We start from the raw sequence: 26,166 nt of genomic DNA on the forward strand, positions 1-26,166 counted from the left end.
ACATGGTGGTAGAAACAGCTGGTCAATAGGCTTTGGCTCGTCTCAGCACAAAGGTCATAACCCCTGGGGTCAGATAAAGAGTGCCACACTATAGATCCTTATTAGAAGGCAGTCCATAGAACAAGCACCATCAACCCCCTCTCAAAATACACAGTCTTATGATTATGTGATTGTATTTGCCTACAGAGAGGGGATTTGTACAAACATGAGCATGCTCTCAACTGTATTGCTTAATGTGGACAACACTGCGCATTGGTTGAATACTTGATTGACACATACAGTAGAAGAGAAAAGCACAAAAAACCCATCAAAGATGAAAAAAATACAGCATGAAAACTACAGACAGTAGCTGTTTTTAACACTCAGTTTTACTTTATTACTTCATATGTTATAATTTCTCCACAGTTGGCTGATGGATTAATAACAACACATAGAAAAATATGTGGGACTGGCTGCATCACATATTTTTGACACCGCCGCCATTTCTCAACAAATGCTCTCTGCACGTAGATGGGCGATCCATGACTGCCAGTGGACACACACTACTGCCACTGAACCATAATTTTTCCTATTTGCAGTAATCTGGAGATGCTGGTTGTTCTTGTTACAAAATCCTAAATATTAAATCTTTTTCTTGTTGAATGGCAGAGCTATAAATAGTAATAGTGGTAAAAGTGACACTCAAAAGCTGCACTCAAACCAGTGATGGTAGACAGTATGAGATAAAGCTCCAGCTGTCTCATATTGATAAGAGCAAAAGGTCAAAACTGTCTGACATATGTACTTGTTTTTGTGAATCATACAGATAAATATGCTGAGCGTGGTCATCACCTGCATCAGTTCTGCATCAGTTTAGACTTAACCTGCTTTATTAAAAACATATTATGAAAAAGTGTCAAATTAAGAGTACACTACTTCATTATTGGCATTCAAATGACAACGAGACAGCATGTCACAGTGAACAATGTTATTTAATTGTACCAAAATGTGTACATGAAATTTGTTGAATAATATCTACAATTTCTTAGAACTCAGACAAGAAGGCGTCATTATTGAATGAAATTTGCATTTAACTTGTATCATCCGTTTTACTATAGGACACAGTGATTTTCTCTCTTCTTGTTTCAACTCAAGTTTGTATTCCCACGCAGTGAATGTTGGCGTTTCCTTTGTTAAAACAGCAATTTTTAGTGGGGGGACGCCGGAACTGAAACTACCCTTCAGGGGGCGTGGGGGACACCCCGTCAGACCCGCCTTTGACAGTACTAGATGGCCTTCTGATGCAATACCCCAGCGGAGGGTTCAACCCATACGAGCAGGATCAGCAGCGGTTTGCGTTGTTGCTTGGATACGAACGCAAAGGGCGGTGCATTTGGGATCCGTTTCTAAATGAAACTGCCATTACTCAGCGGACATTTTGGCTCTGCGCATTCTGTCTCGACACAGTATGACCTTCTCTGATGTTTGAGCCCGAATGACGCCAGTTTCCTTGACGCTGTTGAAGACGCACCAGACGTGAAAACAGCGCCATTTCTGTCGGCGTCCATGATAGCTATGCGACTGGAACAGATTCCAGAGCTCGAGCTCGGAACAGCAGCGGGAGAGAAATAGCCGCTCCCCTCTCGCTGCTTCTCTTAACTTCAGCCAACGGCAGGTACGTAAACCAGCGACTCACATGGAAGTTTTCTTTTCGCATTGAAATATCCTAGTTCCTACTCTGTATTTCATGCTTAAGCAGCTTACTGCTTTGCCTATATACGACGATATGACGCACAATTTTGAAGGGAAACGTCTGAAAGTCCTCTGTAGGCTACCGGGCAGGCGCTCCTCCTCCCCCTCGGTCACAACAACAAGCGTAGCTAACCTTATGTAATGGTTGTTTCGGTTTTAATAAAAACGCATCTCCGTTTTGTTTTGACTCTGTGCTTGCTATTTTCATGTGCCGTGTTACAGAAAGTTGCTCAAATGTTAGCGTGTTGATATATTTAATAGAGAACTGTCAGGTCTCTGTCACCGTATAGAAACAAGCTCCGTTTACCTGCTCACCACTTCAGTAGCGTTAGTCTTCAGATTTAAAAAAAAGAAGAAACGAACCAAATCAAACAAACACTTCGTTATAATTATGTATGCTAGGTAGTAGTCGCATTAATATTAAAATCCGTCTTATGACCAAAAATGAGAAGCTGTCGGCAGCTAACTTGGCTAACGGCTTATTAGCTAAAGGTCGGTGGTCAAGCTAACCTTGCTGTTTGACTGCAAAATGACTCTTATAGCATAAGTCTGCGCAACGTTAGCTGACGCCACAGCTGTTGGCTAATGCCAGACTAAATGGTATATTGGCATGGTGATGACATTTCTGACTAATACTAAATATTCTTCTAGATTTCCCTGTAGTTGCTTTGCCGCACTCGGTAGCTCAACGGCGTGACGTTAAGTCAGTTAATATTTGCGCTAAGTCACAATAAACCCGCTAAAGCGGCACGCATTTGTTTCTCATGTGGGATAATTTGAGTACTGTTGGATAAAGTTGGTCTGGTGTCGTGCAGTGAAAAGCTAACTGCCGGCCGGAGATGGTGTGCATTTAAGAAACAGCTGGGTTGGAGATACTGGTCAGCCATATTTAGTAGTTTTCGAGCTAGCTAACCTTTCAGCTGCTGTCCATCTGCACTTCTATAAACATTCTTATACATAAAGGTGTCGGCCGCTGGAATCACGTGATGACAAGCTCTAAGGCTTCATATCTCGACCTTTTTATGTCGTAACTTATAATATACCACCGCTGAATGACGAGCACTGGAGCCAATCAAATCGCCGCAGCCTCCATTTGCTCTTCACGTCGGTGTCCTAATCCACCGCTGCTATACGAGCCTTCCCCTGCTCACTGCCCGCAGTTACACTCAGCTGTTGGATTTGTCGCTAATACAGAACTTATTGGCGATATTAGTCATGAAACAATGCGGATGTTTTGTGATCGTGATACACAAAAGTAGTCAAACAGGAAGGATTTCTTCATGCCCTGCACTACAAACATGTTTCACTTTGTCTGTCACTTAAATCAGAATCAGAATCAGAATACTTTATTGATCCCTGGGGGAAATGGCATGCAGACCTGAATAGCATGAGCATTTGAGAATTATGTGAAGGGTCACAGTCGGCTATATTTTGAGGAAATGCAACATTGCTTAAAACAAACCTTTTTATTCTGCTGAAAGAGATTGGGCATACTTGTTAAGATTTTATAGAAACAAAAAAAAAATTAAAGATTTGATTATCTGACACACATGCTACAATTGAACCTATTATAACATTAAATGCTCCTTTGTTTCCTCCATAAAATGCATCTTATATTCAGCTGAAAGGAGCAAACTTGTGTCTTCATGTATTTTTTTTTATTTTATTTAAAAAAAGGTCCTGATTCACGCTGCTTTGCTATGCTCTCTTGCATTCTACATTGAAAATATATGTGAGAAACTTGTTTACTCTGTTTCAGGTTGTGCCGGTGAAGTAAGACGTAGCCACAAAATGGACCCCTCTGACTAAAATGCAAACACGTCTTGTGTTTTGCTCAGAAGCTGAAATCTATCAGCAGCATTAAGCCATGCCTGATGAGTAACATCCCCCCTTTTTGCTCAAAGCAATAAAAAAAAAAAAAAAAAAAACATTCTACATGTCTCCCCATGTAGTTTGTACTGCTGGAGTGACAGCCTCCTCTTTCAGATAGGTTAATCGCCTCTGCACCTTTCTCCACCAACCACCCAACAATAAATACCTGTCATAATGTTGCTCTACCCAAGAATGGCCAATACCTGAGGTCCCATGCGTCCAGTGAGCACCGATTCAGACGGTCCTGCTCCTCCTGAGAACCTCTCTTGCCCCTACCCTCTTGTGGGCCCCCTGCCTGCCTCAAAGATGTCTCTGCTTCATTCGCTGGGTCCAGTGCAAAGCTGGCTAGGCCAGGAGCTTGAGAAGTGCGGGATTGATGCCATGATTTACACCCGCTATGTTCTCAGTCTTCTCCTGCATGACAGTTATGATTATGACCTACAAGACCAGGTGAGAATTCAGAAATCTAAATAAATTTTCTTTTACCCTAAAGCAATTATTTTCATTGCTGGTGTAGGAATAAAAATGTCTCATCAGGGGAATAAGTCAGTTTGCCAGGAGAGGTTCACAGTGTGGATTTTCTTTCAACTGGCAATTGTACCACTGATTCAAAAGAGGAATCTTTTGAGTTTTGCTCTTTGCCTTTACATTTTAAAATGCTTTGTGATTGACTTTTCTTGGTTTGTGTGCGAAAGGAAAATGACATCTTCTTGGGATGGGAGAAGGGAACGGGGAAGAAATGGGGCAAGAGCAAGAAGAAGGGAGGGACCGATCTGAGTCTTGAGGAAATGAAGAAGCAAGCCGCTGTGCAATGTCTCCGCTCTGCATCTGATGAAGTAAGCTTTCTTCTACTTGGCTCTTGTAATTCTGCGGTTGTTCAGCTGTTCATTATGACACAACTTAGGCTTTATTTTTAATGATTTTATTTTCTGTGGTTTAAAGTGATGAACTCAAATCACTGTTGCTTTGGAACCTGATAAACCTGTCGGTGACTGTCACTGACTCCATTTTTTTGGGAAACTTGTGAATGAAAAGCAGTCTGAATACAAGAGACATGGTGGTGCTAATTATGTAAGGAATCTGTTACTGTAGTATTCTTGTCATTTGTTAAGGTGCAGTCATGCAGCTCCTGATTGATTGAATCGCAGTGGATAGACTGTGAATAAAGCTATGTCAGTATGTGAAGCCAAAGCAGTGTAAAATGGAGATCTGTATTGAAAATGCATAGTCACCTTTTTTGCTGGATGGTCACACCTTCTATTAGTCTGCACTAGAAGGGGTATATTACTGTCAGGAGTTAAGTTTTTATTGAACATAAAATAGTGCTATTCTGACTTCTAAATAACCTTCAAAATCAACATAATTTGTGTAAGGGGTTAAGGTATTACACAAGTATAAATTAGATTGCATTTCTATTTTTATGAAGGGGAAAAACAGCAGAAAAAAAATTGCTGGCATTTTCATGTATGGTCAGCTGTAGTAAGGGGTGTGTGCTTCAGCTGAGAATGACACAGTGTAAATAGCTGGAAGGAGAAAGGGGGAAGGATCTGCAAGGCAAGAGGGAGGAGTGTGGAGCTCCTCCCTGGGGACTGGACTCTGCACTCTATTTTTTAACTAGTACACAGTGCACGGAATTGCAGCAGAGTCTGTGGGTTGTCAGCTGACCAGCATTAGCACAATGATGCAAGAGGAAACACAGGGAGGAGAAAACTTTGGTTTCCTTTTAATGAAGTGGTATGGGAAGAAATTTTGTTGTCTGGGAGAATGAACAACAAATATGTGAAACTGTTGAGAAATGGTTGTTTTTATTTGTTTCACGCTCATTGCTCTGACTCCTTGGTTTAAGCTGGCATTTTAAACAAGTTGTTGTTTTTGTTACAGTTACTGTTTTTCACATTCTGTTCAACTGTTGAAGGAAGCAGTGTATTGTAACAGTATATGTAGCAACTGCACATTGTTAAAAACGCGTAAGTCAATTATTTATCGTTAGTGGAGGGTTTTTTTGGGTTTTTTTTCTATCATTTTGAAAGCATTTCTGTACCAAAGCTAAATATAGAACAATTGTTTCTGAGCATGCCTGAGCTTTTGTAATTCAGTTGGCTCAAGTTATGTCCATCTTGTGTTTTTCATTCTTTCATTTGGGTAAGAGTAGTAGTGTTAGGAACACTGCAGTCTTATCTAAGGCAGGATTGTGCTTTTTTTGTTTGTTTGTTTTCTCCCATTTTTTGTCACACTTGCATGTTGCATTAAAAATGTTGCCTCTGGTACCCTTGACAGCAAGAACTGCAGTCATTGCTGTGGACAGCTTTTGGCCCACTCTTTGCTTTAATTCAGGCAAATTAGATGGCAATGGTTTTCACCAAGGAACTTTTCAATGGGTGCCATTTTTTTTCCCACTGTCTATTTTTTATTGTCGTGAATGCCGACCATGACTCAGGCAAGTAAGGCCTGCAGTGGGTCTTAGTGTAATTTTTCTAGGCTAGCCACTTTTGGGAAGGTTATGCCTTGTTCCATGTAAGAGAGGACTCTAGAGCCTCAAAATTACATCATAATATTCCAAGAAAATGTGTCAAATATTCCAAAAATATTTTGAAATGCGTGGGAAAAATTACTGATCAACATTTTATTGATGCTTGCAGGCAGCAGGATTTATAAGTAAATGAAGAGCATTTCCCATCCTTTTTTTTTCTAGTAACTTATTATCATTTTCTCATTTTTACCTCTTGGCCTTAAAGGCTAATGGGATATCCTTGTCACCCAACCTGGTGGGTAGATGGGAGATTGGTGTGGACACCCAAAAAATCTGAGATTTTCAGTGACCTCAACCTCGGTCAAGTTTTCTGAAAACCAAATGAATGTGATAACTTGAATGAGACACATAGGATTTTGAAATTGATACCGTAGGTGTCAAATTTTTTTTTTAGGATCAATTCAAATCCCAGTGACATTGACCTCAAGGTTAAGGTAATAAGTCAAGTTTTCTAAAAACTTTGTGAATGCGATAACTTGAGAATGTTGGGGATGTTGGATTTTCAATCTACTAAAAATCTGGGATTTTGAATCTCAGTGACCTCTGACTTTGAGGTCAAGGTCATGTTTTCTGAAAATCTTGTGAACTCAATAACAGCAAACCTAGATGTGTGTGCTAGCAGGCTGAGGGGTAGCACTGGCAGTTGCCAGTATTTTTATTTTTTTCTGTAAGTTTTAAGTAGAAGTATTAAAATAACTGCTTAACATTTTTGTTTAGCAATAACGAAATGAAATCAACCTTGTCAGACGTTTCAACCACCCCTATGTTGCTACCATGCAGCTGCATTAGTAATTTCCATTCAGCATTTGCTCTTCCTGTCCTACAAATTTGAACTAGCGGGTGCTTCAACCACACTTGGTCAAATCATTTGTTTATATTTGGGTCATGCATTTCCAGCTGCTAGCATCCTCTTTCGTAGCCTGGTTGTACAACATGTTTTTATATCACGCAGTGAAATGACTTTGTGTGTCCATCTTCAGTCTTCAGCAGGAGCAATTTTTATATATATATATATATATATATATAATATATATATATATATATATATATATATTTATTTCCCATTCATAGCTGTAGTATCCTGGACAGCATGCATCCAGACAGCTGTGTTTACTCTGTTTGTGGATAATGTCTCTCACCGTGGTTTGCTGGAGTCCCAAAGCCTTGTGACATGATGTAGAGTGTGTTGAGATGTTTTGGTCTACTTTGCCTTGTCAGATGGGTTCTATTTAAGTGATTTCTCAATTTAACAGGAACAGCACTAATTAGGATTCATTTGGCTACGGAACTTGGCTTTCTAAAATATTGTGGTTAATCACAGTTGATTCATAGTTTAACAAACGGGAGCAATTACTATTTTAAAAGAAGGACCGGCAGGGTTGGATGGCATTTTTTTCTTCCATCTGAATGAAATAATTAAAAAGCTATAATTTTTGCATTAATTCTGGTTACTTTATTTAATATTAAAATCTTCTTGTTTTGAACCATGTATGACAAATATTTTTTTTATAAAACAGTTTATATTGTTACTAAACAAGCAAGAAAACTGCAATATCTTGATAAATTTCATTGTTGAGATTTGCTGTCCAAAATTGGGTCGTTGTGGGAATTATTAAGTACAGTATAAAAATATGCATCTCTAATCTTTTTGTCTTTTTCATCTGTGCAGAACTCTGGAATTGAAAGCCTTGTTGAAGAGCTTTGCTCTAAACTGAAGGAGATCCAAAACAAACAGAAAGGTTTGATATCCTGTGTTATCAAATCTATAATCATTTCATTTAAAAACATTAAGTGATTGTTCTAATGTGATGTTTTGGTGTTTAATGTTTTGTGCAGAGGAAAAACAGATTAGAAGGAAATCTGATGGCTCTCAGTCTCCAGAACGTGTTGAGTCCCCCTCTTCAAAGGACCAGGTGGAAATGTAAGCTATATAATGTGGGCGTTTTCATCCAAAGTGTGTGTTTTACTAAAAAATAAAGGTGACCTTTTGCAGTTGTATTTGAATTAAATTGCATGTAACTCCCATTTCCTCATCTCTTATATCTGCAGGTATTATGAAGCCTTTCCTCCTTTGTCAGAGAAATCTGTTTGTCTCCAGGAGATTATGACAGTGTGGAACAAGGCTAAGGCCTGTACGTATTCAAGCTCCTCATCCTCTGCAGCCCCACAAACTAGCACAGACACCTCTTCCCCCAAAGATTGCAACAGTGAAGGCGAGGCTGCAAAGGAGCGAAACCTAGAGGCGTGTGGTACCATCACTACTGTAACCAGCGAGAGAGGCCAGCAACGACGAGGCAAGAAGGAGAAAGAAAACAGATATCACAGTGGTGCAACAGCAGAGGAGAAACCTACTGTCCACTCTAAGAGACAGATGAGACACAGATCTGAGGGCAAATACCGACCAAGATCTTGGTCTTCTGGCTCTAGTGAGGCAGGCTCAAGCTCAAGTGGGAACCAGGGTGACTCAAAGTCATCAAGAAGCAAGGCAGTTAGAATAAGGCACAAGTCCAGGGAGGCTGCAAAGAACAGGAGAACACGCAACAGTGGGCAAGTGAAGCTGCAGGTGAAGGTTCTTGATAAAGAAGAGCGAAGAAACACTGGAGGGAGCAGTAGTGGCACCACCGGTGGCACTGCCAAGCAACCACAGCCTTACAAAAAGGGGAAGAGACCGCTGAAAGAGATTCGTAAAGATCCAGGCTGGGTGGAAGCAAAAGAGTCCGGAATTGAGGCCAGGAACAGAAAAGAATACATGGAGGAGCCACTTTGGTACACTGAGCCCATAACAGAGTATTTCATACCTTTCAGCAGCAGAGAAAGCAAGCTGGAAACAAAATATCGAAGCAAGGTAGATTCTCCCGGTGGCTTTTCCTTGTCAACCAACATGGAGAGGCTGCCGGAGAGAATCCAGGGAATCTACATCGCCAATGAGTACCAGAGAGCATACCTAGCAGCAGGCTCATTTGTGGATGGGCACTTTGTAGAAGGGCCTGGCGAAGCAGACGATGAAGCTGCTGAACTCACTGGGACCTCAAGCTGCCCTCAGCCAGAGGATAGTAGAGATTTAGATGACAAGCATCTGTCTGAATTCACTCACTTCTATGAAGTAGATATTTATCAATCCATATTGGATACTAGTGCCTCAGATTCAATACAAGAGAGTCGGATCTTAAGCATGATTCGACAGAAAAGCAAAGAGCAAAGAGACGTTGAGGCAGAATGTTGTTTAGTGTTAGATGGCCTTGAGCAGCAAGGGAAAAGTGCAATGCAGGAAGCTTCAGGATCTGTTGGATATTTAATGGAGGATCTTGAAAACATGGCGCAAGTTTGGGGATGTTATTCACCATCTACTTCAGAGGATATAGATGGAGAAAGCTTCATAGGAGACTCTCCCATCCGTCTCTCTCCTCTCCTCGATAGTGTTTCATTCACACTGAGCAAACTGTCAGGACATCTGGAGGAGTGCCCCGTTCCTGAAGCCACCAGTGAACAATCCTGCTTCTCTCTTTTCGAGCTGCAGTACGACAGTCCTACTTTTCCTTTTCCATGCGACTCACTCACCGTTGGTCACGAAAACAACACCGATTCTAGTAGCTGTCTCGACCTACATTCAAATAAACAGTCTCGTTTGCTAATATGGACCAAAAATAGTGCCTTTGACGAAACTGAACACTGTTCCAACCTATCAACGCGAACGTGCAGTCCGTGGTCTCATTCGGAGGAGACTCGTTCTGATAATGAGCAAGGAAACGTTCCAGCAGAAGATGTTGCTCAAATTGGCAGTGAAGAGATTAACTGTATAATACCTCCTCTGACTAGTACATATCTCGAGGATGAAATCTTGGATTTTTTGCAAGAAGACTCTGGCCGTAAGTGTGAGGAGGTCAGTGTTAGCGCAGCATCCAATCAGACCTTCACCAAAAAATCTAAATTGGAGTCCATTTGTGGTATAGCTTTGGAAGAGGACGAGAGTAAACAGTATAGCACCGGCATGTTTTCGGACAACACAAACCAACAGAGTGATAACTACACCTCAGGGATAATAAAAGACATTTGGACTGCAATTGGAAACAGCAAATCTGTAACGTCACGTCAAAGAGCAGAAAAATCCAGTGAGGGCCTCTTCTCAGAGGAGTCAGGTGGTTACTGCTGCAGCTGTCTGGAGGTGCATGCGAAAGGAGCTCCAATTCAGGGACCTCAGAAAAAAGCAGTGCAGCGGTCAGAATACCACCTGTGGGAAGGCAAGAAAGAAGAGCAGGACTTGGCCAAAAACAAACTCTCCAAGTTAGATGGTGCTGGGGATTACATGACTCCGTCCAAGCCCTGGGACTTGAACTCTGACAAGGAAAGCACGTCGTTCATCCTAGGAGGGGTATATGGAGAGTTGAAGACACTAAGCGGTGATAAGAATTGGGCTGTTGTGCCACCAAGTAATGCCCAAGATAACTTGCTGCAGTGCGCTGCTGTAGCTGCATCTGCTTCAGGCTCAGATATGCTCACCATCACTGGCACTGATGTGTTCATGAACACAAGCAGCTGCTTTGCACCTGGGCACAGGCCCCTGTGGAGGCCACTGGTGTCCTTTGGGCAGAGTGACCAGGCCATTAGAGGAGGTGGCGATGGATTGAATAAGGGATTTTCTTTCATCTTCCATGAAGATTTGCTTGGATCTTATGGAGGCCTGCATAGTGAGGATCAAGGTTTAGAATACCCATTTGCATCCTTCAACCTGAACAGTCCCTTCTCTCAAGTCCTTCATGTTGAGTGTTCCTTTGAGCCTGAGGATATGGCGTCATTCAGTCCAGGGTTCAAGCCAAAATCTATTCTTTGCTCAGACTCTGAGAATGAAGCTTTTCACCCTCGAATATATGGCATCAATCGGACACAGTACAGGGCCATTCGTATTTCCCCCAGGACCCATTTCCGACCAATATCTGCCTCTGAGTTGTCCCCTGGTGGAGCGAGTGATTCTGAGGCTGAGTCTGACAAAGAGGAGACAAGTTTTCCCATCCTAGCACCAGTTGACGTCTTCGATGATCCTCAGGCAGACCTGAAACCTTTGGAGGAGGACGCAGAGTGCGAGGGCCCTTATTATGGAAAGTCAGAACTGGAATCTGGTAAATTCTTACCCAGATTAAAGAAGTCTGGCATGGAGAAGAGTGCTCAGACCTCTCTGGATTCACAGGAGGGCTCCAGTACCCTCCTGCCAATCGCTGAGCAAGAGATTTGCTTAGACTGCAAAACAGCAGCAGCTGTTACCAGTGCAGGTGGACAGACGGACACTTCAGTCACCAAGATTCAAAAAGACGAATCTTCAGGAGAAAAGCGGTTCTGCTCGTGTTCACCAACTGGTCACATTCCCAAGTATGGGATTGCTTACGACTTTATTGGAGATGTGGCAGAGGTAAGTCTTTATTCAAATGATTTCTGATTGTCAATTTCTACACGGTGTTTTGTCATTTGCTGTGAAATCAATCTGTTGGATGAATACGGATTTAAAAACAAACAAACAACTAACTAACTGTGTATTTGTTTTATTTAGTTCTCTCTGTTAAATACAGGTGAACAGGAAGGAACTGGGAACCAGCAAGATGAGTGCTGGTGGCAGAACACAACTTGTTCCCCCCTCTTCCCTGGATCTCAGTGCACAGGTAAAACTTGGAAAACATTAGATCCTTATCTTATTCATGCCATTATTGTGTAGAACACATGAAACAACTTTTTACCTCTCAGCTGTAAAAGTCTGATGGGGTATAGTCATCACCCCGTTGGTTGGGTGGGTTGCGTGGGCTGCTAAGTTTGTGTATAATTGAGAATGAGGCCACGTGGACAAGTTTGAATCTCAATGAACTTGACTTTGAGACAAGTTTTTTGAAGATCTTGTACAGGGGATTTTATTTTTGGGAGATTATTGGAATTAAGTTTTTCTCTCAGCATATAATTGTCTGCTTTACCGAAACTGTAGTTGTTTCTTTTACAATTTTGCTACTCTGGTATCTAGAGACATTCTGCTTGTAGCATTAGTCTAGTCTAGTTCTAGTTAAGAATCTGACCATTTTTCTTTCTGTCCTTCTCCAGGGAGCAGCAACATTTGAATATTCTACCTGTTGCAGAGAGGAAACCTTTCTTCCTCTCCTTTTGTGACTGGACCTCTCTACCAGCAATGATTCAGGGTCATCTCAGAGCTGGAAAACCTAATTTAGGCTCATTTTTTTTCTGAGACGCCCCTCCAAATCCCACAATGCATAAACCCTGTTGGTTTTCATTTTCTAACTTTAAAAAAGGAGAAAAAAAAAAAAAAGGAGAAAAAAAACCTTGTGTAATCAACAATCGGATCAACAAAAATAGGAAAATTAAAAAAATATGTTCTGTGTTTGAGTGATGCCATGTGCGGATGTGCATTTTTAAGCATTTAGGCATTTTTTTTTTTTTTGAATTTGTTTGGGTTGATTCTTTTGTACACTGGTCCCTTTTCAAGTCTCACAGTTATCAGGAGGGACAATCTTTTGTTCTATTGTTGTCCATTTTGTTACCACCATTTTTGCTTTTTGAATTAGGTCTCTGGTAGTTGGTGGTCTTTGAATGGTTGTTCGGTATGTTTGTCCAGCCTCACTCCTCCTTTGTAGTTGTGTGAAAACGACTGCTATCGCATCCTCTACTTACAAGATTGTGTTCAGAAAGACGATACAACATTTTTTTTTTTTTTCTTTGAATGACACCATAAGACTTTTAAGAGTTCAGTTTAAAAGTTTAGTTTGTTTGGATGACTTTCTGAATGTGAAGTAGAGAATGTGTGCAGCTTCATTCTGAATCTCTGTTCCCCATGTGAGAGATTTTTTTTTTTTTTTTTTTTTTTTTTTTTTTTTTTTGGAATGGTGATAGTCTTTTTAGAATCCAGCAGTAGATATAGTGTGGTTTGTGAGTCGCAAAAATATTAAACAAATGAATAAAAATAAGGAAATCAAATGAGTTTTTTGTTTGGCAAAAAATACTAATAATCTACTTGAAAATGCAATGCTGTAAAAGACACTGGGGGGCAACGTTTGATTTGGGGTAATAACCCATCATGATAAGACATGACTACAGTCTTTGTTTTCTTTTAATGTTTTGTTTTTCTCTCCAGAGACCTGCATTGCAATTGAATGAGATGTTGTTGTTGTTTTTTTTTGTGTTTGTTTATTTGTTTATTTGGGGTGGGAGGTTGTGTGAGAGAGCGTGTGTGGGGTTTTTTTTTGTTTTGTTTTTTTTTGGGGGGGGGGGGGTCTCTGTTTCTTTTGTAATTTTAATGGTACACACTATTGGTGCTATAAATACGTTCAAAATATTTTGAAGTTGCAGTTTTATTATATGACTCTTGATTTAAAGATGACAAAAATTTTATTTGTTGTCCCTCAGATAACCTATAAGAAAATTAATAGAAAACTTGCCCTTCCTAGTTAATTTGGCTGGATTTTTATTTTAATGAAACCTATCTGTTGTCTTACTCTCCTGTAACAGCAGAAGGAGAAATACTTACAGGTAGCATGTCTTCATTTTCTATCCATCCTCGGAAAGGCCAAAACTGGTTCTCCCTGCTGCAGCTAAACAGATTGATAGCAGTGTAAGTGGTGGGGCAAATGTTCAATCTAAAAAAAGGCGTAACTACACTAAGGTACAAATGCTTTTTGTTCTCCATATGGGTTTTGTTTTTATTTTATTTTTATCTTTTGGTGTTCACTATATCATGTTGAAATGAAATATTAAGTAGTGTGTGTGTGTGTGTGTGTGTGTGTTGACATAGAACTTGTGAAACTACTGGTTCAGAATGAGTGGTTGTTGATTTTTTTTTTTTTTTAAATATGTGTATGGTGAGCTTCACCTTCATTAATTTGGCCTAGCTTGAACTAAAACCCTGATCCAATTGGCTACCAATTTGTCGTGGCACATGTGCCTCCCTGTGTGACCTTTGCTTTTGAAACCCCAAAATATTTGCAGATAAGCATGTTTCCTAAAAGGTGTTTTTCTGTCTGATCTTTTATTGTCTTCTCGTTTGAGGATAGTAGCAGTGTGTATATATTCTTTTTATTTTCATATTTAATTTTTTTTTTTTTGTTGTTGTTGTCATATCATACCCCAAACTGAAGCACAGATTACCAAAATCATCCCTCTGTCATGGGTACATGTCAGCAGTGTACACAGTAATGCACTGTCGCAGGTAAAGGTGTTTTTATTTTGGGCATGGCTTTGACATGGCTCTGTAGAAAATTAAGATTTGAAGGTCCAAAGTTTTAGTCCAATGCCGCTTGATTTTAAAAAAGGGCCCCCCAAGTAGCTGAATGGAAGGTACTTAACTTCAGGGTCTTGTCACCTTTCTTTGAGACACTCAGGAATTTTTTAATATAAGCATACTGCATAGTCTACACTCAGACCTGTGGCAGTGCATTGATGCATCAATGTAAAACATTTTCTTCAAATGTTGAACAAATTATTGACAGGAGTTCTTTCCAAACAGCAGAGGTGACTGTCATTAATTTAGAGCTGTAGTTTTAGGAAGGGGGAAAAAAGAACTAAGCCATTGTAAATTGCATAAGCAATGTGGAAGGGAGTCCCACGAGCCCCAAGTCCTATGCAATACCTTGGCGCATGGAAACATTGAAGAGAATATGGAGAAATGTCCTTTAGTTACTTTTGCATGTGGATCGCTTTTGAGTGAGGAACACATGGGACAGAAAAAACAAACTTATGGAATGTCTCTAAAAATACAGCATGCAAACATCACACTCCATCTTTTTTAGTTGGATTATTATGGGTAAAAAAAATAAACTTACGAGTGAGGTTAAAGTGATTGAAAGAATGCTATGACTGTGTGTGTGTGTGAAACTGTCAGTGAATGTGTGCAAGAAATCACAAAAAACACTTACTTGGGAGTTCTGTATTTAACTCTTCCATTTTGATAGGCTGTGTTTGAAACAAAACGTGACGAGTAAACGCATTCAGAGAGGGTTTATGTGTTCGGAGAGACTTCTTATAAGCAAACTTTCAACTGCGCTGTGTTCTGAACAGCATATCCAGCACAGAAAACCCAAGTTTTCCTCGTCTGTTCATTCCCAAGTAGATGATGCTCCTTTGCCCTCCCTCTTCTCTATGTTCCTGAACCCTATGTATCCTGCGTAGCTGTGTTCTTATTTCATGTTCACCCTGAGTAAATTATTTTTGTTTCATTGTGGATTTTCTTAACACATAATAAAGGATTAAACCAAAATGCAGTCTGTAGGTTCCTGTGTCTTTGCATTATCTAGAGCAGGTGTGGGCAATTCCAGGCCTCGAGGGCCGGTGTCCTGCAGGTTTTGAATCTCACCTTGGGTCAACACACCTGAATTAAAACGATTCGTTCGTTACCAGGCCTCTGGAGAACTTCAGGACATGTTGAGGAGCTAATTTAGCCACTTAAATCAGCTGTGTTGGATCAAGGAGCTGTGTTGGACTCGAGGCCTGGAGTTGCCCACCCCTGATCTAGAGTGTTGAAAGGAAATAGGAGCAGCGTTACATTTTAGCTCGTCAGCCTCACGGTGACACTAGAGAGCAGGTGAGGCACTGCCAACTGCTTAAGTATTTATAGCACATGTCAGACTGCAGCTTTTATTCTTGCGGACAATGTTTTTAAGATCCTGTATACTTTTGTGTACCAAAGGTGGTTTTCCAACACATTATTAGCTGGTTTTTGAAAGGCTAATATAACAGCAACAGCCTTAAATAATTTATCCATTGCACTGAAGAATTGTGACTAAATATTTAACATTATGAGATTATCCACACATACACATTAAGATTTTATATTTCTAATGTAACAGAATAAAATGAATGTGATGTTTGTGGTTGTCAAACAAACCCAATGTGTGTTAATAAGATGACCAAACGAGATAAATGATTATCCCATGTGTGAGTGTTGCTTCTGTCAGACTTGATCTGTGCCTTCTCGTTAAAATGGTGGAGGCTAGCGACATGGTGGGAGGGGTTACACCACAACAATGCAGAAAACAGGTTGATATTCCTGAGCATAGCATTTAAGTGTAGCCTTTTATAATATTGATGTCTACAATCAAAATAAAAGCTTTCATTAATAATAGTAGCAGTAATAATTAAAGTTCACTATATTACTTTATTATGATTATGCATTTGCTAACAATTTACTATGTACAGAAAACATGCTGGCATATTAGATGCCGAACCACTTCATGTGGCGGATGAGTAGCTCCTCCCGGGTGGCTGAACTCACCTTATCTCTAAGTGAAAGGCCAGCCACCTACACTTTAGATTAATTTTGGAAATTGCACTTAATAAAACTGCAATCCAAAAGTATGGACACACTTAATATTTTAACCTTGATATTTTTTGAGTTTGGATGAATAATTGCTGCTTTGCACAAAACTTTTATTAGTAATTAGAAAATCTGTTGTAAACTTATAAAACAAAAAGACGAGTAGGACTTCCAGATATTCAACAGTGTCATATTACTTCATATTAATTCTAGCTATCCCTTATTTAGACCTATAAATATGTAACGGGAATTGGGAATAGCTTGAGAATTAATGTTTATAAGAAAATATACACTTAAGTAGTTGATGATATGTTACAATACAATCCAGAATTCACAACCATGTTTTACAGGTCTTTTGTCAAGTTGTGCGGATGCTACAGAAGAGTTGGGATATGAAAATGTCATGGTGTAACCAAAGACTGGGTTTTCTATCAGCAGAAAAAAATATTTTATTAAGAAAATATTATTTTGCTACTAAAATATTTATTTAAAACAGAGGTTTGTTGTCACTACAGGATTTGTACAATTAAAAATACTACCATCAACTTTTTATTTATATGGCCTATAAAGGAATGCCACCCAAAATGGTGTAGACATATAGGAGATAACTCTGTACATTATTTTGTGTCATAACAATTATACATTTTCCCAGAGCTGCTTCTGTAGAATTCCACTTTATTTATACAGAGTATATCTTCTTAAAAGTTTCAGGCCTATAGCACTTCTAATGACAGTTTTCACAATTTGATAAGCAGGTGCTCAGTTATTATAGCAATTTGTGAAATTTCAGTTTACGATGCTATTGAATATACTTCTGTTGATATTGGCTCAATATGGTTTTAATATGAACATACATTTAATAAAATGTGTTTGTAACATTAACCCGACTTTAAAAATGTTATTTAATTGTTTATTTTGGGAGGACTACTCTTCTACGTCATACAACCGTCTATATTGTAGAAGTAACATACGGTCAGTGATATAAATAATAAGCCCGCAGGTTGCGAAGTCGATTAATAATGCCTTCAGGTCCAGACAGGTGAACCATCGACAGGGAGCACTCTTTACTCGATTAGACCGCACTCTCCGTACAAGTTTGTTTTAAAATGGCGGCAGAAGCATCGACACAGGTATGAAATCTTAACGATTCCGGAGAAACTTGAGAAATGCGCTTGCTTCTATGATTCACAAAAGAGCGGAGAAGCACTTCCTGTCCTGCTGTGATGCCGGGAAGGCTAAACCAACATGTCTCTCTCATTTTAAAAAGTGTTGGTTCCATTTGAGGAAGCGCTCGTGAAATTAGTGAGTTGGCGTCAGCGGCAAGTGCACTTGGCGAGCAAGTGCGGTTCAACACGGCGTTTGTGTGTTCACTGGCCGCATTCCGACTGAATTCCGGGGAATTTATTCGACAACAAATGAGCTGACTTCAGTGCTGTTCGTTTGGCCGAAGCTCCGCTGAGGAGGCTGGGAGTTGATGGTGGTGCAGCACTAGTCACAGCATCATCATGGACCACTCCGGCCAGCGCCTACCTGTCACCCACCTGTAGCTTTAACCGGCAGCATGGCCAACACGGCCCACGACACACAGGACCGGAGGGAGAACCACTGTGGTACGTTACTGTCGAGCACGGTCTCAGTTCTGTGTATTTATCGCGGTTAGACAACATGACATGTTCACCGTGACCCTGACACTGAGTGTGCTGCCCTCCCTGGTGACGTATGTCACACCAAACTACATTAGAAAAACTTTTAAAAATCAAAACTATGTAATATCGCGAATTTACACAGATGTTTAACTATGACCAGTTGAATAATTCGTGTTTTATAGATACGGGCATGAATTCGGCATAGATTAATTATACATTAAACAGCACTTGCACTTTTTATTTCGTCACATATCTCAAATATCAAGCGTCACTGAGTGAGTTTGCAAATTGCTATGGCTAGTCTTCAGTTCTGCACATCATTTCAGAATAAATAAAACTTGAACTTTCATTCAATTTTGTAGAAAGTGATATTGGCATGGAATAAATATTTGTAACCACTCCCGAAAACTGGAATCCTCCATATACCTGACACAGATATTTGGAATTGGGTTATGCCATAACACGTGATGTGCTTTTAAACAAATGCAGGTAAACTGAAAACTGGCTCCATTGCTTGTGAAAGTGTTGGCCCACTTTTCACAATTTCTGCTGTTAGTCAGGGATATAGTGGCGTAATATTGCATTTCCTTATGGTGTCCATAGAGTCATCATATCATGACTTGAAGAACCAGATTTGTGTGTGTGTGTGTGTGTGTGTGTCTGTGTGTGTATTCAAATAGGCGGCTAAGTTGGGCAGACAATGAAGGCAATCTTGTTGTTTCTGTTTCATTACTTTTACAAGAACAAAAAAAACTCTGGTGCGGCCGCATGCTTCACAGCTTTTACATTTCAGTGCTTAGCTGTTAAGACCTTTTAATATTTTCAGAATACATAGCAGTATTAATAATAATGACCGTAGGGTCATCATCATTAATTTTGACATTTGTTGGTGACCTCTCCTCTACTTGTATTTTGATTTCTACAGTGGCACAACCTGTTGCTGTGTTTTGGGACAAAGTCTGCCTGGCTCACATGACTACCTGCAGGTCAGGGTTTAGAGCTTGGGTAAAAATCTGGCTTCGTGTGTCAGTGCGTTGGAGAGCACTCAACTCTTTTAGGGTTTTGACTTTGAAAGGGTATTTATTTTTACTGATTAGGGCGTGGTTGGTTTAATCGTAACCTGTTTACTGTCTTAACATGCCTGTCGTTTATTTCTGTGTGATTAAATTTAGGAAGTCGGGCCACTGTGAGTTATGTAGTAGGAACACTAAACCCACCATGTGTGCTCTGAAGTTTATGAGAGTTTCCCTTGTTGCCAGAGTGCAGGAGATAACACCCCCCCCTCCCCACATCAGAATTGGTTTAATGAAAGGATTCCTGAAATTCTCTCCTGTCACTGCTAATGCAGCTTAGAGCTTAGACACACTAGCTTCTAAGCTGGGGTTGGAGCATGATGGAGCCCAGCAGAAAACATGTTCACATTACACTGCAGACTCCAGTTACAGTCGGGTTACTTTAGGATTAGTTTTCACCTAGTTAGGCTCACATGCTCGTGTATCCAATGTCAATTAGAGGAAACCTTTAATCCTGTTGTATTAAAGCTACCAATATCAATGGGATGTACAGTCAAAAATAACTTTTCTGCAGTTTTTCTGCCTAGCCCATTAATTCTAATAAAGCTGTGGTTATTTGATTGAGCAGGTGTTTATTGAAAGGTTGGATGCCCGTATTAAACATAGACAAAGTGCAAGTATACGCGTGTACAAGTAAGTCCTGTGGGCCAAAAGCTCAGACTGATCTAGACACTTCTGGGTTGTTCTTTTTCTTCTTACTCTTGGGCCTTGATGATGTCATTGAGAGGCGATATCATAGATGTGGTTATTTGAGCTGAAGGTTCTGTAAGCACAGAAGCTTCACTCACATACTGTTCAAACTTTGTTTGTGAAGGAGAGAAGTGGGATCATTTTGGCTAAAGCCCACGAATAACAACACTGAGCTGTCAAATGACCCCTATATAGCCTCTTTAAACAAAATGCAAATTAAAACATTTCAGTTATGGTGCAGTCATACTAGGGAAAACTTTGGTGTGGGACCACGACATAACCAAAGGTATTCCAACTGTGTGCAGTGAACTTGAGATTTATTTTCCTAGTTGCTTTGAAGACAGTGCAGTCAGTTGCTATTATTAAATGGATTTTATTGCATCAAGGCGCCAATAAAATGAAAATATGATGATGAATGGGTTTAAATTGGCATTTGTGTGCAATGCGTTTGATAAGATGGTGATTAGCTGTGACAAATCTTTGGAAACCAAAAATCTGTTGGTGTCTGTATATAGAGAAATTCACATTAAGGAAAAATGTGCATGAACTTGTATTCAGAGCGCAACCAGAACCTCAACAAGCTGAAAGAGAAATTAAGAAATTCCTCCACGAATAGGTTCTAGGTTCTTTATTATTTGTCACATGCATAGGTATGTAGATGCTGCAGGACGGTGATTTAACTGCAGAAAGTTAAAGCCATGTTCCACACAAGCTGTTTGGAGAAAGGCCGCTTCCCACCTTTGCAATCACATTTGGATCTCTGACCTCTTCAAGGTCAAATAAGGTCAAACTTTCATAAACTGTCTTATCTTTAACTGTTTAAAATTTTACTGCCTTCTGTTCATATTGGCAACATTTGAAACTGGTATATGGGGATACTAAATGTCACATTATAGTTTGCATCCAAATGCCATGTCACATTTCACCTCTGATCTCACTTTTATAATGCACTGCTTTTCTATCAATTTGACTCCATATTACATTATTCTTAGTGCTGTCAATAGAGTAAAAAAATAACTAATTAATTGCACAATTTTCTGTAATTATTCGCGATTAATTGCAATTACTTGATCAACAGCCTGGTTGCAATTACATTTTTTCAACTTTATATTTAAGCTTGTAACTGACATTTATGCAATATAATGAAGTAAATGGAGAGTAAACACAAAGAATGTATGCTTAAACTGGTTCTCACCAGTGAAATACAACTTTTTTAAAAACCTACATACTAATAGGAATGTCTTTATCCTGTTTTCCTTATCTCACCCCTTGAGCCTGGTTTTCCTTCCCACTGTCGCCAAAGTGCTTGCTCATAGGGGGTCATATGATTGTTTGTTTGTTTGTTTGTTTGTTTGTTTGTTTTCTGTATTTGTTATTGTACGATCTACTGTGCAAGTACCTAGAGGTTATTTGGTGCTATATAAATAAAATTGAATTGAATTGAAAATTAATAGGTAATGTTTAATCCGATTCATCACAGGGTTACTCTGGATTAATTTTGATTAATCACAATTAAATACCATTTATTTTTATTCTATATTAATCACATTTAATTTTGCACGAGCAAACAGATTCAAGAAAAAAGGGAAAATATGCGTACTTAACATGTTTATTTATCTTGAACATTCATCTCCAAAAAGTTGATTCTGTTCATCTGGACGTAGCGTTTTGTGGGAGAAACGTTTCGTCACTCATCCAAGTGACTTCTTCAGTCTCAGCTGACTGCAGGTTTCCCCAATCTTATAAACAGTACATTTGCATAATGACTGAAACCAGCCCACTGAAGGACGTAGCGTTTTCTCCCACAAAACGCTACGTCCAGATGAACAGAATCTGGATGAACAGAATTTGGAGATTTATTTTCCTGGATGATTGAGAATGCATCAAGACCTTGAACATTCATGTTAACAAAAAACTCTGTAAACATTTATCCGCTCTCTCTCTGTCACTTTTGGGGAGGCTTCAAGTCCTTGAAACGAGGAACCAAAGCTATGTAAAGCGCATGTTCCCAAAGATATTAATAGGTCTGCAGTTTGTTGCAATCTGCCAATGCTCTGTGAGTGGTTTGTTGCAAGCTTGGTGACGCGTTAGTCCTAGCAGCATCCACGACTAATGTATGCTTCACGTCGATGTGATATTTTAAGATGGAAGTGCTTCGGTGAAAAGAGAATTCATTCTTTCACAATGTGCATAATACTATGTCGGTTGACTGTTCTGTCTTTTTTTTTTTTTTTTTAAATATTCAAACGTACTCAAACGTGCGTTTATCATCTTCTATATTGAGTTGTTTGGTTCAGCTGCCCGTCACTACCAGATCAACTGCACATTTGCACATGTGTGAAGGTAACTCTACTTGGACAAACTGCCCAAAATGCGTTGACAGAAACATTTCGGGAATTTTGAATCATTCTGCACTCCAGATGCATTAATAGCGTTAAAAATCTTAATCGTGTTGACCGTGATGGCGGATTACTTTGCATTAACGCTTTAATTTTAACAGAACTAATTATTTTTAACCTTAGTGTATTAAAAAACAAAGAAAGAGACCAGAGAATGAGCTGCCTTGCCAGAAGTTTGCACTCTCTGTGCTTCTTTATTTCAACAATGTAACAATGGAATTGTCACTTTTTTTTTTAACGTACTTTTTATGAAAGACTACAGCAAATTGGCTCAAACTAGTTATCAGGAGGTGAATAAATATATTTATGTTGTTAAACTGAAATTTCTGTTTCCTACAGTTATGCCTGGAGGAACCATAGTGGAGAATGGCTCTGTGGTCAAAGACACGACGGCCTCTCACCTAAATGATCACATCAGCAATCACTGCCATGAGGCCAGAGCGGCCACACACAGCAACGCCGTCCTGCCCATCTACAAGCCATCCTGCTCGCCCACTACTGTCTGTTATAGCAGCCCACAGAAAAGTTACCCAGACCTGGAGCCAGACAACCACAGCCTGACTTCCCAGGACTCTGGTATCCCCACTCTGGAGATCAATCCTCCGGAGCCCTTCCTTCACAGTCACCAAAGGCAAAGCGACGGAGGCCTTATGCTGGAATCAAGTCACGACACCCCCGCCACATTACCTCTGGACAATGGTCCCTCTGATGGCACCACTGTACGAAAATCCTCCACCTTTCCCCGCAGTGGCTATGACAACATCCGCCTCTTTAGCCCCACCCTCAGATTATCCTCCACCATGGGAGCTGGTGTTGGGGGCGGAGCATTAAACCGTAGTGATGACATCTCTGTGTGCAGCGTGTCAAGCATGAGCACAGAACTGTCGGTCTCCAACGAAGACATCCTGGATTTCACAGTTACATCTGACTCCAGTGCGATTGTCACTTTGGAGACAGCCGACAGCAGCACTAACCACTTTTCAGAAGTGGTGTTGTCGTCTTCAGCGGGAACCTCCAGAGACTTATGGGCGGCAGAAGTCATGCAGAAAGAAGAGGATGGGAGGCAGAGAAAATTGGGACCACTAGCAAGTTTATTTGCAAGGTAAGTCCATGGTTCTGTACTTTGTATTTGTAACACCCCACCACACCCCCACAGACTATCTGTTCTTGTTTAATTATGAACAATTATCATATAAGAAATAAAAAAACCTGTAAAGTCAGTACCTACATTTTGGAATATTCAATTAACAATCATTTGAAACAAATGATTTAAAATAATAATACAACTGAGAAAGTTTTTAGACTCACGTTATTATCTATTTGTCTTATATATGAAATATTTTTGAGCTGTGTTTTTATTGGATGCATTTTTATTTTTTCAAAGCCTACAGTAGCTGTTTTTTGCATATAGATAATATATTTTGATGATACCTAACCTGTATAATCCACTGTCAACGATGTACTCTACAACCTTGACCAAATCTAGGTCAATTGTGAGGTAATCTCAGGGTAAACATCTAAAGTTAATTACTCATTCAGGCATGTATTTATTTCATTACCATATTTATTAATGTAAATTAACAACAAACAAGAACAAATGTGATTCCATAGTTTTAAGGGTGCGGGGAATTCAACTTGTTTAAACATCAAAACAAAAACTAAGCCTAGACATAAGTCACTTTTCAAAAATCGGCAGCAGTGGTACACATCCCCACATTTTCTGTCTCTGTACCAAGATGGTGCCTGTAGCACCAAAGGACTCTGTCTCGCCCTAGCATCACCTGTCCCTCTCATCCTCATCATCAAGTCATCATATTCTGTGCTATGATTTATTTTTGTTTGTGGTCTTGCCACATGTGCCACAAACCTCATCTTAGCTGGTACATGACTCCGTTTGCAATCAGCCCTTATTGTCAACACGTAAGCCGTGACACATTTATATTGCAGCATTTTGCATCTCACTACGACAGGAAGGAGTTGTTCCTACCAATCATTTAGACGATCCCAATAACGGCTACTTTCCACTGTGTTCTTGTTAATGATAAAGTACAAATTTATTACTAAATTACTAAAATATCAATATTTTAATGTGAGAATCGATTCTAGAACATACATATCTGGTATCAGAGGAATCGTGTATATATCATAATAATAATAATGGATTGCATTTATATAGCGCTTTTCGGGGCCCTCCACTATTCCACTATTCATTCACTCTCACATTCACACACTGGTGGAGGCAGCTACAGCTGTACCCACAGCTGCCTTGGGGCAGACTGACAGAAGCGAGGCTGCCACATCGCGCCATCGGCCCCTCTGGCCATCATCAGTAGGCAGTATGTGAAGTGTCTTGCCCAAGGACACAACAACCGAGACTGTCCGAGCCGGGCTCGAACCGGCAACCTTCTGGTTACAAGACGAACTGCCAACTCTTGAGCCACGATCGATATATGGTGTGATCCACACACCACTACTTGTAATTTAGAATCTTTTAGAGGAGTTGCAGGATTTAGGAGGGACATTTGTAGAGCTTTTCTTTGGATATTGGCTGCCTTTTGTTTTATGAAAAAGCAGCAGTTGTCCAAAGGAAAAACTTTAAAAGACCTCCAGACAGCCTGATGTCCAAGAACACTTAAAAAAAAAAAAAATCTAAAAAGCCTGTCTCTTTGGATGTAAACTACAAATTAAGGGCTGTAAACTTTCTTCAAGATCTTTGCACCATGCTGGAGTATAATGAAATATGTGGGCAGAAATGTTGATCTATCACAAATGTTATGAGGCCATAATAGGGCAGAAATAGAAGAAAAACAAAAAGCAGCATTGTAGCCAGCCTTACTGAGATAATACTAGACTGTCAACTTCCTCTTTGACTTGCAGAATTTGTATGCTTAAGATTGCTTCACAAATGTGCATTAAGCAAAATATCCCTCTGACCCATTCCACCACTCTTGGAAATTGCAGCTCACCCAGAACATAAAAGATCATGACCCTGACCTCTGCTTATCCAAATCATGGCCAAGCATGAGTCTGATAGCAGCTTTAAAGCACAGCAGCGACCTAGCTACCACTTACATGTTGTCTCTTGTGTTTAAGATACAGACTAGTATATGAACACCCCTGGTAAAGCCTGGTTTGCTTGTTATTCACACCTTTTGACACCAGCTCCCAGCACATCATGTTTCAATAGTACAAATGGACCAGTTAGACCAATTATTACTGATCCCATCCTTATAACATAAATCTAAAGTTCATTCATGTATGTGCTGAAGTTGTATTTGTTGGTAAAACAATAACAAAACCATGGTGAACAAAACAGATTTAATTTAAGCTCAGTGAGAATTTGCTGCTCTAATTTATGTTCACAGTAGTTTCTCAGCACTAAGCATTGCTCTTAGAGCCACACATGCAGAGTATGTCTAACAAGAAACTCCATATTCTACTGTAGGTGCAGTAAAAGCTTCACAAGTGCTAAAACGAACATAAAGAGAAAAGGGGCGAGAGCAGCTAACAAGGAAAGTGCTGTTTTTGGAGCTTCTGGCTCATGTTAACTCACTTGACTATAGTTTGCTGTTAATTACATGAATTACTGCAAACAGACTGTGAAATGCCTTCAAACGACTGACCCTTTGCCGTCAGCTTCCTCTGTGCTGTTTCATGTAGAAGTTATGAAGTTTCAGTGGTGGTTGCACGTTGCTGCTTTCAGATGGGGCCAGTGTCAAAAAGATGTGTTACATACAACTGGTCTGTTGACCACTGTTGTTTGTGCTGATGTTAGCGACTCCTGTTTGTACTCTTCATACTGTGTTTTTGGATCTTTGGGGTTTTCTTTTTTTCTTTCTTTAGGGGGGTGAGGGGGCCGTTTGCTTCAATATTCAACAAATGCACAGCGTGACCCAAATGTGCAGTTGGAATTTTTAGAGGCCTGCAGTGG

The 26,166-nt window shown here is 39.9% G+C and overlaps 2 protein-coding genes across 2 annotated transcripts in view; both read left to right on the top strand.

Annotated features, from left to right (window-relative positions):
- Positions 1 to 1,373: 1,373 nt before the first annotated feature.
- kiaa0232 (KIAA0232 ortholog) lies at positions 1,374 to 12,954 on the top strand. The gene is made up of 8 exons (XM_085349746.1): positions 1,374 to 1,654; positions 3,491 to 4,053; positions 4,299 to 4,439; positions 7,803 to 7,872; positions 7,970 to 8,054; positions 8,183 to 11,534; positions 11,673 to 11,781; positions 12,209 to 12,954. The coding sequence occupies exons 2-8, from the start codon at positions 3,817 to 3,819 to the stop codon at positions 12,223 to 12,225; spliced, it is 4,011 nt and encodes a 1,336-aa protein (XP_085205872.1). The 5' UTR covers positions 1,374 to 1,654; positions 3,491 to 3,816; the 3' UTR covers positions 12,226 to 12,954.
- A 4,574-nt stretch (positions 12,955 to 17,528) lies between these two features.
- tbc1d14 (TBC1 domain family, member 14) overlaps positions 17,529 to 26,166 on the top strand; it is a 44,172-nt gene continuing 35,534 nt past the window's right edge. Inside the window, exons 1-2 of the mRNA XM_085349747.1 lie at positions 17,529 to 18,037; positions 22,575 to 23,337. Coding sequence (XP_085205873.1) covers positions 17,989 to 18,037; positions 22,575 to 23,337 — 812 coding nt within the window. The 5' untranslated portion in view covers positions 17,529 to 17,988. The remainder of the gene's footprint in view (positions 18,038 to 22,574; positions 23,338 to 26,166) is intronic.

Source organism: Diplotaxodon limnothrissa, linkage group LG3 (genome assembly GCF_057381915.1).
Source record: "Diplotaxodon limnothrissa isolate DT_005_m linkage group LG3, D_limnothrissa_male_GT1.1, whole genome shotgun sequence".
NCBI classification, from domain to species: Eukaryota; Metazoa; Chordata; class Actinopteri; order Cichliformes; family Cichlidae; genus Diplotaxodon; species Diplotaxodon limnothrissa.